This window comes from Mobula birostris, chromosome 11 (assembly GCF_030028105.1).
Source record: "Mobula birostris isolate sMobBir1 chromosome 11, sMobBir1.hap1, whole genome shotgun sequence".
Classification (NCBI taxonomy): domain Eukaryota; kingdom Metazoa; phylum Chordata; class Chondrichthyes; order Myliobatiformes; family Myliobatidae; genus Mobula; species Mobula birostris.
In genome coordinates this window covers 8,916,345-8,932,255 of record NC_092380.1, presented here as the reverse complement: position 1 = coordinate 8,932,255, position 15,911 = coordinate 8,916,345, and the positions used below count along the sequence as shown (strand labels likewise).

Genomic DNA, 15,911 nt, shown 5'->3' with positions numbered 1-15,911 from the left:
CAGATGCTGGAATTTCAAGCAACACACATCAAAGTTGCCGGTGAACGCAGCAGGCCAGGCAGCATCTCTAGGATGAGGTACAGTCAACGTTTCGGGCCGAGACCCTTCGTCAGGATAACTGAAAGAAGAGCTAGTAAGAGATTTGAAAATGGGAGGGGGAGGGGGAGATCCGAAATGATAGGAGAAGACAGGAAGGGGAGGGATGGAGTCAAGAGCTGGACAGGTGATTGGCAAAAGGGATATGAGAGGATCATGGGACAGGAGGCCAAGGGAGAAAGAAAAGGGGGAGGGGGGGAAGCCCAGAGGATGGGCAAGGGGTATAGTGAGAGGGACAGAGGGAGAAAAAGGAGAGGGAGAAAAATAGAATGTGTGTATATAAATAAATAACGGATGGGGTACGAGGGGGAGGTGGGTCATTAGCGGAAGTTAGAGAAGTCAATGTTCATGCCATCAGGTTGGAGGCTACCCAGACGGAATATAAGGTGTTGTTCCTCCAATCTGAGTGTGGCTTCATCTTTACAGTAGAGGAGGCCGTGGATAGACATATCAGAATGGGAATGGGACGTGGAATTAAAATGTGTGGCCACTGGGAGATCCTGCTCTGTCCTCCCCATCCTGTCTTCTCCTATCATTTCGGATCTCCCCCTCCCCCTCCCACTTTCAAACCTCTTAGTAGCTCTTCTTTCAGTTAGTCCTGACGAAGGGTCTCGGCCTGAAATGTCGACTGTACCTCTTCCTAGAGATGCTGCCTGGCCTGCTGCATTCACCAGCAACTTTTATGTGTGTTGCTAGAAGAGAACTGGCAGGGTTGGAGAATTCTAAATGATGAAAAGGTTTACTTTATTTGTCACATGTATGTTAGTGAAATGCGTCGTCTGTATCAAATCAAATCAGAGAGGATTGTGCTGGGCAGCCCACAAGTCTCGCCACACTTGCGGCGCCCACAACTCGCTAACCCTTACTCGTCCATCTTTGGAATGTGACAGCACTTGGAGAAAACCCACGTGGGAATGGGGAGAATGCGCCTGGGGTGGGGGCTGTAAGAGTAACACGCTCGAGAGGTTTGCTCTCTCTTTTCCTTTGTCCCTGGGACACGCTACACAGAACCACAGGGAAGGTATGTTCCGTGCACACTCTTAAATAAATATCTGTTCATTCAATATTTAGTTCTGTAGTTTGTGTCCCTTGCGGGGACACATTAATTTTTTACTGTTTGCAAATAAGTGATTAATATTCTTACTTGTAGTCACTGTTTTTTGTCTCATTCACCAAGCCCGCAAACCTGCTTCCACGTTACAGTCATCAGAAGCAGAAAGAAAATTTAATGCACAGCTAAACACAATAGATTTGTGCACAATAAGTTCTTAAAGGCTCAGGTTTTACAGTTCTTTCTATGCCTCTCCAGATTTTGATAAAGAAAGGATATTTGGTCAAAGATTTCTGAACACCCCTGCCTGTCCATTGGCTGAATTCAATGTCAGTGCATATGTTTGTTAGTGTCTACACAATTCTAGTGTCTTCAGTAGCGTAGTGGTTAGCACGACGCTTTTCAGTACAGGCGACCAGGGTTTAATTCCCACTGCTGCCTGTAAGGAGCTTGTACGTTCTCTCCGTGACCGTGTGGGTTTCCTTTTACAGTCCAAAGGTGTACTGGTTGGTAAGGTAATTGGTCGTCTGTAAATTGTCCCGTGGTTAGGCTAGGGTTAAATTGGGGGATTGCTGCGTGGCGTGAAGGACCAGAAGGGCCTATTCGGCATGGTATCTCAAAACAAATGAAAAATAAATTACACACGAGCAAACTGGGTTCAATTCCCGCTGCTCTCCGTAAGGAGTTTGTACGTTCTCCCCGTGACCCTGTGGGTTTCTTCCTGGTGCTCCGGTTTCTTCCCACAGTCCGTACGGGCTAGTAGATTAATTAGTCACAAGAGTGTAACCAGGCAGCAAGGGCTCATCAGCCTTGTTACTTTTGCTTACATTACTCAATGTAAGAAACTGCCCTGGGAAATGGCTTTAAACAAGTTCCAACACTGAACCACACATTGATCAGGATTAGTCAAACTCCGGTGAAAACGGAAGTGCTTAAGGATAGATGTAGAAGTGGAGAGGGAAGGTTGGAGATAATGTTTAGAGAGAAATACAGGGCCTGTCAGCTGAAGACATGGACACTACTGATCAAATCAAATTGTTAAGTCCCAGTTGTCAAGTGGAACAGAGAGATAGCACAGGACCAGGACCGGGGACATTGCACACAATAAATACATATATATATGTAAAAGTTTGGAATAATGGCTCACCAGCGATATGCTCTGTGGGCCCTGACTGTGTCGTGGTAAAAGCTTGGCCCAAAGCTGTATTCTCAGCTTGTGAAGTGTAACTGTTGTTTGGCAGCGATGCTGTTCTGTAAATCGCTGTTTCCTTTACCGTTAACATATTTGAGCTGTCATTCTCAGCAAGGTCGTGACTATCTGTTCCTTCCTGTTAATGTAAAGCACACACACTAGTGTTTTCTTCTACTGAAGGTGCAAAGAAACTCCAGCGCTTTTAAGGTTGTAAACTGTCTCATTAAACATCACTTCGACAATTAGCATTCATTTCGAGAGGACTGGAACAATGAAGCAAGGATGTAATGCTGAGGCTTTATAAAGCACTGCAAGGCCTCACTTGGAGTATTGTGAGCAGTTTTGGGCCCTTTAGCTAAGAAAGGATGTACTGACATTGAAGAGGGTTCAAAGGAGGTTCACAAGAATGATTCCAGGAATGAAAGGGTTAACATATGAGGGCTGATTGTTGCTTCGGTCCTGGACTCACTGGAATGCAGAATGAGAGGCGACCTCATTGAAAGCTTTTGAATATTGAAAGGCCTTGAAAGAGTGGATGCAGAGTGGATGTTTTCTATGATGGAGGAGTCTAGGACCAGAGAGCACAGCCTCAGAATAGAGGGACATCCATTTAGAACAGGCAGTGGTGAATCTGTGGAATCCATTGCCGCAGATGGATGTGGAGGCCAAGTCATTCGGTATGTATAAGGCGGAGGTTAATAGGTTCTCGAAGGGTTACGGGAGAAGGCAGAAGTTGATAGATTCTTGATTGGTCAGGGCATGAGGGGATATGGGGAAATGGCAGGAGATTGGGCTGAAAGGGAAATGGATCAGCCATGATGAAATGCCACAGCAGACATGATGGGTCAAATGGTCTAATTCTGCTCCTATATTTTATAGTCTTATCATCAAACATCAATTATCTTTACATGCACAAGATGGCTGGAAAGGCAGTTCCAATTTTTTTCCCGAGCAGGAAGGTGAGAGGCACCTTGATAGGCCACTGCAGTTTCTATATTAAAGCTGACCCCAAAGACTTGATGGGTCCCATGATTCACACCCAGTGACGATGAAAGAACAGGAATATATTTCTAAGTTGGGGGGGGGGGGAGGAGAAACAGTACCGTAGCAGTCAGTGCAATCACCTTACAGCATTAGTGATCACCGAACGAGGTTCGATCCCTTCTGCTGTCTGAAAGGAGTTAGTGTGCTCTCCCCATGATCTTGTGGGTTTCCAACAGGAGCTCCAGTTTCCTCCAATGTACAAAAGATGCACGGTTAGCATTAAAATGTGCGCATGCTGTGTTGGCACTGGAATCATGGTGACACTTGTGGGCTGCCCCCAGCATAATCTATGCTAATTTGATTTGACATGAACAATCCATTTTATGTGTTTATCAGAAGACATAGAAGCAGAATCAGGCTATTCAGCCCATCAAATTCAATCCACCATTCCATCATGACGGATTCATTATCCCTCTCAACCGTATTCTCCCACCTTCTCCCCTGAAAGCCCAAGACCATAATTAGGCCATTCAGCTCACTGATGTATGCTTTAATGTGCATGTGACAAATAAAATTAATTTTTTAAAGTCTGTGATTTGGATCAAGCAGGTAATGATGTTTACATGTACCTTGTCTTTCTTGGGAGTGAAGGATGTTTAAGGTTCAAAGTAAATTTATTATCAAAGTATATATATCACCGTGTGCAACCCTGAAATTAATTTTCTACATCTCATGTTCTCAATATTTATTGCTTATTTATTTATTATTATAATTTCTTTCTTGGCTGGGAGTTGGAGACTTCTTCCCAGAAATGGAGGGGTTTCCTTGTGGCAATGCAGGAACAGGTGGTTAACACAAAAAAATGATCAAGAATACTTAATAAAAGACCACAAATTCAAGACATGGGTTAAAAGTGAAAGGTGAAAAGTTTAAGGAGAACATGAGGGGAATCTTCTACATTCAGAGGGTCGCGAGAGTGTGGAACGAGCTGCCAGCACAAGTGGTGCATGCGAGCGTGATTTCAACGTTTAAGAAAAGTTTGGATAGGTACATGGATGGTAGGGGTATGGAGGGCCAATAGTGAAATATCCAGAAAGCCACAATGCTAAACACCACTTGAATAGTCTGAAGGTTCAGAGCAATTGTGAAATGAGTGTCCTTGGCTATGCCCAGAGCTCAGGTTTTACCAGCGTGAGCTGAGAAGAAATAAAAATACAATAAATCTCCTCTGTGCTCTTTTCAGTTGAGTGGCATCTTTCCAAAACTGAACTCAATATTCCAAAGGTGGCCTCACCAAAATCTTGTACAAGTAATGAATTGTAGTAATGAATTAACCGACACCAAGAGTATGTAAGAATTAAGTTCAAAGTTCAAAGTAAATGTATTATCCGAGTCCATGTATGTCACCAAATTCAATCCTGAGATTCATTTTCTTGTGGGCATACTCAATAAATCCATAATAGATAATAACCATAATAGAAACAATAAAAGACAAACTTGAGTGTTCAATCAGTGTGCAAAATACAACAACCTTTAAAAAAGAAAATAAATGATAATAATAAATAAATAAGCAATAAATATTGAGATCATGAGATGAAGAGTCCTTGAAAGTGACTCCACGGATTCTGGGAACATTTCAGTGATGGGGCAAGTGAAGTTGAGTGAAGTTATCCCCTTTGGTTCAAGATCCTGATGGTTGAGGGGTAGTAAATGTTCCTGAACCTGGTGGTGTGAGCTCTAACGCTCCTGTTCCTTCTTCCTGATGGTAGCAGTGAGAAGAGGGCATGGTGTGGGTGGTGGGTGTATATTTGGGAGATCTATTAGAGTCATTTGGATTATTACAGTGTATCTGTAGGACAGGGTATACTACAGCTGAAATGCATAGATGTGGAGAGAATAAATGGTTAAGGTGGTATACTAGTGAATGCTTTGTCCATATGACCATAAGACATAGGAGCAGAATTAGGCTATTTGGCCCATTGAGCCCACTGTGCCATTTCATCATGCCTGATCTCAAGTCCCATTCAACCCCATACCTGCCCTCTCATCATATCCCTTGATGCCCCTGATATCCCTTGTCCTGGAAATTGTTGAGCTTTCTGCATGAAGAAAGGCTAAATACACCTCATGCTCCAGATTTGTGGCTTCTGAGTGGTCGAAAGGCTTTGGGTGTCAGGATACACAATTTACTAGCTCTAATCCTTACGCCTTTGGAATGATGTTGGAAACCGGAATACCTGGAGGAAACCCAGACTGTCGCAGAGTGAACAGACAAGTTCTTTACAGACAGTGGTGGGAATTGAACCCTGATTTGTGATCGCTGCCTCTGTAAAGTGGGCAAGGAAGTGGCAGATGGAATACAATGTCAGGAAACATATGGTCATGCACTTTGGCAGAAGAAATTAAAGCACAGACTATTTTCTAAATGGAGAGAAAATTTAAAAATTGGAGGTGCAAAGGGACTTGGGAGTCCTAGTGCAGGATTCCTTAGAGGTTAATTTGCAGGTTGAGTCTGTGGTGAGGAAGGCAAGTGCAATATTAGCATCCATTTGGAGAGAACTAGAATATAAAAGCAAGGATGTAATGTTGAGGCTTTATAAGGCACTGGTGAGGCCTCACTTGGAGTATTGTGAGCAGTTTTGTGCCCCTCATCTAAGGAAGGATGTGCTGTCATTGGAGAAGGTTCAAAGGAGGTTCATGAAAATGATTCCTGAATTGAAAGGCTTATCATATGAGGAGTGTATGATGGCTCTGGCCTGTGCTCACTGGAATTCACAAGAATGATGGGGGATCTAACTGAAACCTATCAAATGTTGAAAGTCCTCAACAGAGTGGAGGTGGAGAGGATCTCTCCTATGGTCGGAGAGTCTAGGACCAGAAGACACAGCCTTAGAGTAGAACTGCCATTTAGAACGGAAGTGAGGAAGAATTTGATTAGATGGAGAGTAGTAAATCTGTGGAATTTGGTGGCACAGGTTGTGGAGGCCAGGTTATTGGATGTATTTAAGGCAGAGGTTGATAGATTCTTGATTGGTCAGGGCATGAAGGGATATGGAGAGAAGGCAGGAGACTGGAACTGAGAGGGAAATGGATCAGCATGGTGAAATGGCAGAATAGACATAATGGATCAAATGGCCTGCATCTGCTCCTGTATCTTTTGGTCTTATGGAAGAAGGGATAGAGAGGTTTAGAAAAGGAATTCAAAAACTGTAGGGCTTTGGTAGCAGAGGGTTGGTAGCAGAAATTAAATCTTGTGGAGATCAAGAGATCAGAATTGGAAGAGCCTAGAGCTTTCAGAAGGTGATTGGTTCTCTGCCTTTCTGCCTTGCAGTGGAAAGCAGTCACCCAGCAATCTGTTTTAGCCTTTCTCAAGGACTTTAGAGTCAGAAAGTACTACAGCCCTTTGGCCCATCTAGATAATGCTGACCTGATCTTCTGCTTAGTCCCATCAACCTGCACCTGGAACACCTATGCACCTACCCAAACTTCTCTTAAATGTTACAACTGAACTCTCATCTGCCATTACCACTGGCAGCTCGTTCCACACTTGCACCAGCCCCTGAATGAAGAAGTTTCTTTTAAGAGCTTCTTAGGTAGGTACATAGAGCTTAGAAAAATAGGGGACTTTGCGCTAGGGAAATTCTAGGTAGTTTCTAGAGTAGGTTACGTGGTTGGCATAACATTGTGGGCCGAAGGGCCTGTAATGTGCTGTAGGTTTCTATGTTCTATGTAGTATGTTTCCCTTCAGATTCCCCTTAAATATTTTATCTTTCATCCTATGGACTCTAGTTCTAATATCACCCAATTTGAGGGGGGAAAGCCTGTGTGCATTCTTTATATCTATACCCCTGAGAGTTTTGTATTTCTCAACGTGATTTCTCCTCATTCACTTGCCCTTCCTGAAGTGTGATGATCAGAATCAGAACGGGGTGCAATATCTTTGTGCTCAGTGTAAGAAGCTGTCCTAAACCACATGCAGAATTAGCATTAAGCTAGTTCCATCACTGAGCCATACACTAGACAGGGGATCTAGATTCAGGTGAAAAAAAAATTAGCACTTGAAGACATTATAGAGAAGGAGTGGAGAGATTAGAGACCTGGTTAGTGGTGGACACAGTTGCTGATGAGCCAAGATCAGATAATAGCCCTCGTCAAATCAAAACAAGAGCAAGCACCGATTAGACCATCACACGGCGCAAATAAGAAGTCTCTCCGTACACATTATGCTCACCTTCTCCTCATATTCTCTGGCTGTCAGCTGAGGCCCGCTCTCGTCTGAACTCAAGTCATCAGCCAAGACGACAGAAGATGATTTGTCGGAGAGGAAGTCGGAGGTCAGCGAGAACGCTTCTGTCTCTGCGAGGTGAACCTGGAAGAAAACAGTCAATTCAGTGAGACCGGACGCTGGTCGTCTTTTGGAGCTGCATTCCAACCTTTGGAAATAACTTCACCGAGGCAAAAGGAGCAGAAGAAAGATGAGATTGTTTTTTTAAAAAAAGCACACACGATCTGGAACAGACTGCCTGAAATGGTGGTGGAAGCAGATCAGTGGAAACTATCTGATGACTAAATATTGATAGACACTGTGGGGAAAATGCGGGGTGAAGAGAGATATGGGAACAACGAAAGGCTGTTCAGCCCTTTGAGTCTATCTTATGATTAATCAGATCAAGGTCTGGTCTTTGTCTTAACTCCACCTTCTAACCTTGGTTCCACTTTTCTTAAACCCACAACAATGGTGCTTTCGCTATAACTGCATCATTATGTTCTGCATTCTTGTTTCTCATGTACAACCTTGGTGTACTTATGTGATAAGTAATTGCTTTATTGTCACATGTACCAAGATACAGTGGAAAGCTTTGTGTGCCAGTCCCATGCAAACCATCACACAGAACAAATAAGAAGTCTCTCTCTGGACAGGTTAGGCTCATCTTCTCATCATGTTCTCTGGCCGGCTACCCTGGTTTCCTCCCACACTTCAAAGCGCACAGGTTAGGATTAGTAAGCTGTGGGCATGCTATGTTGGCACTGAAAGCAAGGCGAATGTGCCCAGCACATTCCTTGCTGATCGGATTTGACACAAACAGCCCATTTCACTGTATGTTCCGATGTACATGTGGCAAATAAAGCCAATCTTTATCTTTTCATCATTATCTTTATCCAGATATTTGCTTTCCCTTTTGCGCTACCTTGTCTAGAAATGGATGGCGTACAGGTTTTTCACCATATCTTGGTACAAATGAAATCGGTAAAACAATTACCAACAGTTTGTCAATTTCAAGTTTTCTGGCTGGAATCCCCTCCCCTGCCCCCTCCCCACCAACCTCAAGGAGAGAGTGTTCTAGATTTCCATCAGACGCCCATCTAATCAGAAGGTCTTCCTCTGGATGGGCAGAGGTTAAACGGGCCAGACGGCCTCTCTCTGTGGCACATCAGTGTGCAGTTTTGTGAACAGTTTAGGGAAACATGGCAGGATGCAGTACGTGAACGAGCGGGTCACGGCTCTGTAATTAACTATCATCCAGCCTCTAACCTCAATCTGTGTACAGCACATTATCTCATCGCTGGAACAGACTGAAGCCAAGTGGCGGGCTTCGACTGTGAGACTGCAGAACAAAGGACGCCATTCTTACTGCCTGAGGTGACGCACAGGCAGCCTGCCCATGGCGTGTGAAGTCATTACTGAGCATCTGAACTTCTTCCAGACTGAGCAGAAGTGGCTGGAGGTCATCAATACTTAGCTCGTTACTGCTGCCTGCCTAGAGGAGAGAAGCACTCGATTAAAGACGGGCCCTTGCTGCTATGTGGGACGTTAAGAAACAGGAGCAGGGGAAGGCCAATCAGCCCGTCGAGCCTGCTCTACCATTCAATAACATCACGGCTGATCTTTGATCTCAGCAGCGCTAGAATGTTTCCTTTCATTCTGCTAGCATCTAAAACTCTGTCAATCAGTGACTGTGCTTCCCCTGGAGTGGAAAATCCCAAAGGGTCATAGCCTTCGGGAGAAACAACTTCTCCCAATCTGCATCCTAAATCCTTACTTGGAGACTGTGACCACCTGGGAAGCATGGACTCCACGTTTATCTCGTCCAACCCCTTTAAGAATGAAGACCCAAGAGGCTGCAGGTGCTGGAACCTGGAGCAACACACAAAGGCGGTGGAAGAACTCAGCAGGTCGGGCAGCATCTGTGGAGGGAAGCGGACGGTTGAGGTTTCAGGTCGATGCCCTTCGTCCAGTCTCCTTGGTGCTGCCTGACCCGTTGAGTTCCTCTATCTCCTTTCGAGAATGTTTCAGGGTAGGTGATGAATGCACTACATTAACTACTGTTGTGGGAGGTTGGGGTGGTGGGGTGGGGGAGGAGCACCACAAAGAAACAAAGACATGAGGGTACAGAAGGCAGATTGGTCACCTCTTGCTTGTCGTGCTGGCAGTTCCTGCAGGTGGGAGATGATGAGTAATGATGGAAGATGGATCCAGAGAGGCTGTCGATCATCAGGAGTTCACTCTCGCAGGTGTCCCGTATGATCAGGGAGACACTGTCCAGCCATAGATTCTCCTACGGTGTTACAAAAAGACTCCGATCCATCCTTTTATCTAGAGTTTATAGTTCTGAGCACTTCTATGCATTTCAATAGCGCTTATTTCTTCCTTCATAGAACATAGGACATAGTGCAGGACAGAAACTGGCCCTTTGGTCCACAATATCCGGGCCAAATGTGATGTCGATTTGAACTATGTCTGTTTTGTCTGTACATGATCCATAATCTTTCATTCTCTAAGGGAAATCCTCTTAATCACCACTATCATATCTGCTTCTACCACTACCCATGGCAGCCAGCTCCAGACGCCTACCATTTTGTGTAAACATTCTTGCCCCGCATATTTCATTTAAACTTTCTCAGCTGAAATGTGTGTCCTTTGCTATTTGACATTTCTACCTGGGATTCTGACTCTCTACCCTACCTAAGGCCTCTCCTGGTTTTACAAACCTCCATCAGGTCTCCCCTTGGCCTCTGTCGCTCCAGAGAAAACAACCAAAGGTTGTCAAACTTCTCCTTATAACCTATACCATCTAATACAAGCAGTGTCCTAGAATGCTCTTCTGTACCTTTTTGAAAGACTCCACATCCTCTGCACACGATAGTCCAAGTGCAGCCTAAGCAAAGTCTTATACAGCGGGACCATGACTTCCTGATTCCTCTGGTCATTGCTCCGACCAATGAAGGGCAAGTATGCTGATCCCTTCTTGATCACCTTATCTCTTTGTCTTCCAAATGGAGAATTTTCCCCTTTCCTGATTTTCCATTGATTCTCCAACCCAGGCCTCATGAAGCCTGTGGGCCGCATGCCGCCTTCATATCCAGTTACTTCCTCTTCTCCCCTCCACCCATGCTTGGAGATCTCAGAGTGGAATGACTGGAATTCATCAAAGTTAGATCTACAGGAGTAGGGGATAGTGAATGCCTGCCAGTGTCTGAGTTTGTACTGGATCGCAGTCTGATCTATACCTTAATTCCACCTCCTCGTCTTGGGTCTATAACCCTTAATTTCCCCGCTCCACCCTCCAGCGATTCAATCTCAGCTTCATCTTTCTGACCCCAGCCACCTCAATAGCCCTCATGAGAGCGAGTTTCCAGAAATCCACTAGGCTTCATGTGATGAATCTTTTCCTGATATCAGTTCTGAACGATTCAGTTCCCATTTTAAGATTATCTTTCCTTGTTCTGGAATCCTCCTCCTTCTGTCTTAAGCTGCTCTGTTGCTCTGTTGGTGGAATATAACCTGCTCTAGTGCAGCGTAGTGGTTAGCACAGTGCTATCCCAGAGCCTGTTATAGGTGTTCAATTCCCACAGCTGCCCGAAGGGAGTTTGGACCTTCTCCCTGTGACTACACGGGTTCCCTTCAGCTGTTCCATTTTAATCCCGCCCCCCCCCCACATCCCAAAGACCAAAGACGTGTGGGCCAGGGTTCGATCTAGTAAATTGTAGACATGCTTTGGTGGTGACAGAAGCATGACGACACAGCACATTCTCTGACTGCGTTGAACGTTGACGCAAGTGATACTTTTCACTGTATGTTTCGATGTACATGTGACAAATAAGGCTAAACTTTCTTTCTTTCTTTAACCCTATAAACTATTCAGCAATATACTGTATCTTTTTTGAGAGATGGAGCTCACCTTGGAATGGTATTGTTGCATGGAGCCCCTGATAAGAGCTTTCTTCGAACGCAATGTAACTTCCACTCTCTTGGACTGCACTCCTAATTACAATCTTTGTTTTGTATCTGTCCTCCCATCTCTACCCTGGCTGAGACTCTCACCTTGGGCCAACTACTCCAGTGCTGACTGGGCCACAAAGCTGCCACTCTCCACAAGGGGCTGGCTTGTGCTTGAAGCTTTGGGGGTGAGTGAGGGAGATTGAGGATTCTGGTTTAGGGACTTTAGTGGGAGGGGAATGGAGGCAAAATTTCCAACTGTCCAGGATAAACGATTGTAGTGGGAGAAGGCCGGGATAAATGATTGTAGCGGGAGAAGGCCGGGATAAACGATTGCAGCAGGAGAAGGCCGGGATGAACGATTGTAGCTGGTGAAGGCTGGGGGATGAACAATTGTAGCGGGAGAAGGCCGGGATAAACAATTGTAGCAGGAAAAGGTCAGGATGAACGATTGTAGCGGGAGAAGGCCGGGATAAACAATTGTAGCAGGAAAAGGCTGGGATGAATGATCGTAGAAGGTGAAGGCTGGGGGATCATCGATTGTAGTGGGAGTAGGCCGGGATAAACAATTGTAGCAGGAGAAGGCCAGGATGAACGATTGTAGCAGGAGAAAGCCAGGATGAACGATTGTAGCGGAAGGCCGGGATAAACGATTGCAGCAGGAGAAGGCCGGGATAAACAATTGTAGCAGGAGAAGGCAACCTCTGACTGGTTGAGATGGGATGAAGAGCCTGTTCTGATGAGGTAGGGACGTAAAGAGAGCTTTAGGAGCACTGGCCTTCATAATCAAAATACTAAGTACAGGAGTTGGGATGTTTCACTGAAGTTGTATAAGATGTTGGTGAAGCCTTATTTTGAGAACGGGTACAGTTCTGGTCACCTACCTACAGGAAAGATATCAATAAGGTTGAAAGAGTGCAGAGAACTCTACAAGGATGTTGCTGGGGCTAGAGGACCTGAGCAATAGGGATGGGTTGAATAGGTTGCGACTTCATTCTCTGGAGTGCAGGAGAATGAGGGGAGGTTTGATTGAGGTACACAAAATTATGAGGGGTATGGACAGAATAAATGTAAGCAGGCTTGTTCCACTGAAGATGGGTGAGGCTAGAACTAGAAGGTTATATGTTAAGGGTGAAAGGTGAAGTATTTATGAGGAACGCGAGGGGGAGCTTCTTTAGTCTGAGAGGCAATGAGAGTGGAATGAGCTGCCAGGAGAAGTAGAGGATTTCAAAACTTAAGAGAAATTTGGATACATACACGGATGGGAGGGGTATGGAGGGCTATGATTCAAGTGTGGGGTGATGGGGTAGGCAGAGTAACAGTTCAGCATGGACTAGATGGGCAGATGGAGCTGTTTCTATGCTGTAGTGCTCTATAACTTTAATACTAGTGAAAGATTCAAAACCCAAAAACACATTCAGACTGATGGGCAGAAGCCACTTGAGACATAAAAGACAAATATTTTTACATGGTGTATGGCTCTGACTGAAACTCAGTGCCTGTGACAATTGAATATCTCTTAAGGGAACAGAATTTAGAAGTCTACAGGAAAATGGGATTGCTCTACAGGAAGCTGACATGGACTTGGTGGGAGAAATTGCTTTTTGCTATCCTGCAGCGCCCAGATGATTCTATGGCCGTAAAGAGAGTGAGACGTGTTATGGGTGGGAGGAGGTTGAGGGGAGGAGATGGGTTATAAATAAGCACACCATAATTGAGGGCAGATAGGATAATGTTGGGTTTACCTGTGCGGGTGAGATGTGTTTTCCTGGATCCTGCCTCTCGCCTTTCCTCTTGTGGCCGCTGTCCGGTGCGGGGACAGTCCCGGAGGCAGAAGGGCTCGCCGGTGGCCCGCACAGACCCTGGGCGAGCTCCATCTCGATCTCCGCATCCAGCTCCGCGTCCTCCAGGGCCTCCTTGTTGCTGTCGTCCAGGTGCTTCATGAGGACCGCGACCACCACGTTGATCAGTACAAACTGGGCCGTCAGCACGAAGCTCACAAAGTAGAGCGGCGAGATGAACTGGAGGTTGCTGAGGCAGCTCCGGTCATCGCTGGAGCAGTCGCGGAGCGTATCCTGGCAACAACAACAACAACCTCCTCCATTTATATAGTGGCCCAATGCACTCCACACTTCTGCTGATAGCAAAACTCAGATTGAACGTTATGAGGGGGATTCTGGTGCGGGTGAATAAATGCTTAGTCAAAAAGATATGTTTTACAGAGTTTAGATGGTCACAAACATCAAGATGGAATGAAATACCTTGTTCACAAGAAGCTCACAGAGAAAACAATGTAAATGAAAATAATAAGTCCACTCAGTAGCCACTTTATTAGGTACACCTGTACACCTGCTCATTAATGCAAATATCTAATCAGCCAATCATGTGGCAGCAACTCAATGTACGAAAGCATGCCAACATGGTCAAGAGGTTCAGTTGCTGTTCACAACAAACATCACAAAGGAGAAGGAATGTGACCTAAAGCGACTTTGACCATGGAATGATCGATTGGGGGGTGATTTGAGTATCTCCGAAACTGCTGATCTCCTGGGATTTTCATGCACAACGGTCTCTAAAGTTTGCAGAGAATGGTGCAAACCCCCCCCCACCAAAAAAAAATCCAGTGAGTGCCAGTTTTGTGGGTGAAAATGTCTTGCTAATGAGAGAAGTCAGAGGAGAATGGCTGGACTGGTTCAAGCTGACAGGAAGGCGACAGTAACCCAAATAACCAGAGAAGGAAGGAAAGAGAAGATGGCGGCATGACGACAGCGCGCGCGGCCTCTCCGGTGATGAATATCTGTTATCTGTCAAGTAGGGGACTGTGCACGATCCTGATTTGATGGAGACAGACGTGAGAGCATAGCGGAACATCTGGAAAACTTCTGAAATGTCTGCTTCACTGCCGCTGCTACTGTGTGGTAACCGGAATCTCTGGAGCTGAAGGCCTTGAAATCCTCGGCTTTGCGTGTTTCAGTGGCCGAGGAGAGGTCGAAGGCGCTCGGCAGAGGATGGCGCTCGGGAGGCTGTATCAGAGAGGCTGCTCAGAAGCTCGGAGTTTTCGGATGGATGGACTCAGGGTCAGCTGTGGTGGGCTGCTTCCAAGGTATCAGCAAGTTGACGGTGCCTGGAGGTTTATGGCAGGGAGTTTCTCCCTTTTGCCGTCTGCTATCGGGGACTCGGGAGTCGATCGACTCGGGACTTTAAGACTATTTTTTTTTACCGCGCCTATGGACTGTTCTTCATCAGATTATGGTATTGCTTTGCACTGCTGTAACTATATGGTATAATTATATGGTTTTGTCAGTGTTAGCCTTTGGTCTGGCAGCGTCTCTAGGAAGAGGTGTAGTCGACGTTTCAGGCCGAGACCCTTCGTCAGGACTATACTAGCTCTTCCTTCGGTTAGTCCTGACGAAGGGTCTCGGCCCGAAACGTCGACTGCACCTCTTCCTAGAGATGCTGCCTGGCCTGCTGCGTTCACCAGCAACTTTGATGTGTGTTGCTTGAATTTCCAGCATCTGCAGAATTCCTGTTGTTTTTTTTTAGTCTTTGGTTTGGCTTGTTTTCTGTGATATCACGCCAGAGAAACATTGTATCATTTCTTAATGCATGTATGTATTTCTAAATGACAATAAAAGAGGACTGAGTGTTCTCATAATTTAATTTACAACAGTGGTGTGCAGAAGAGCATCTCTGAAAGCACAACATGTCAAACCGTGAAGTGGATGGGTTACAGCAGCAGAAGACCACGTAATACACTCACTGGCAACTTTATTAGATCTGGGAGTTATCTAATAAAGGATAAACAGGAGGTACTTAATAAAGTGGACACTGAGCAGCATGCAAAACAGCAGGATAGTGCAAAGTTTGCAGTAGAATCTTTAGCATCCAAAAATGCATTAATTTTTATGAGCTTTTAATTAGCTATAACCAGTTATAAAATTATTACTTAGACTAATTGCAAGATTAATTTCTAAGATTATGAGAGGCATAGACAGAATACATAGCCAGCAACTTATTTTCCAAGGGTTGTAATGTCTAATGCTAGAAGCCATGCATTTAAGGTAAGAGAGGGTAAAATCAAAGGAGATGAGTGGGGTGATTTTTTTTTTCGCTGGAGAGTGGTGGGTGCTTGGAAGGCGCTGGCCAGGGAGGTGGTGGTGGTGGCATATATAACCAAGACATTTATCAGGCTCTTAGACAGGCTCATGGGCATGCAGAGAATGGAGGGATATGGACCTGTGGGAGACAGAAGGCATCAGTTTAGTTCGGACAACACACATAAAAATTGCTAGTGAATGCAGCAGGCCAGGCTGCACCTGTAGGAAGATGGACAGTTGACGTTTCCGGCTGAGACCCTTCGTTAGGACTAA

The 15,911-nt window shown here is 45.3% G+C and overlaps 1 protein-coding gene across 1 annotated transcript in view; it reads right to left on the bottom strand.

Moving 5' to 3' along the window:
- LOC140205397 (voltage-dependent T-type calcium channel subunit alpha-1I-like) overlaps positions 1-15,911 on the bottom strand; it is a 426,562-nt gene that overhangs the window by 9,466 nt on the left and 401,185 nt on the right. Inside the window, exons 30-33 of the mRNA XM_072272989.1 lie at positions 13,287-13,616; positions 9,734-9,880; positions 7,555-7,692; positions 2,295-2,475 (exon numbers count right to left, since the gene is read on the bottom strand). Of these exons, the coding sequence (XP_072129090.1) occupies positions 2,295-2,475; positions 7,555-7,692; positions 9,734-9,880; positions 13,287-13,616 (796 nt within the window). The remainder of the gene's footprint in view (positions 1-2,294; positions 2,476-7,554; positions 7,693-9,733; positions 9,881-13,286; positions 13,617-15,911) is intronic.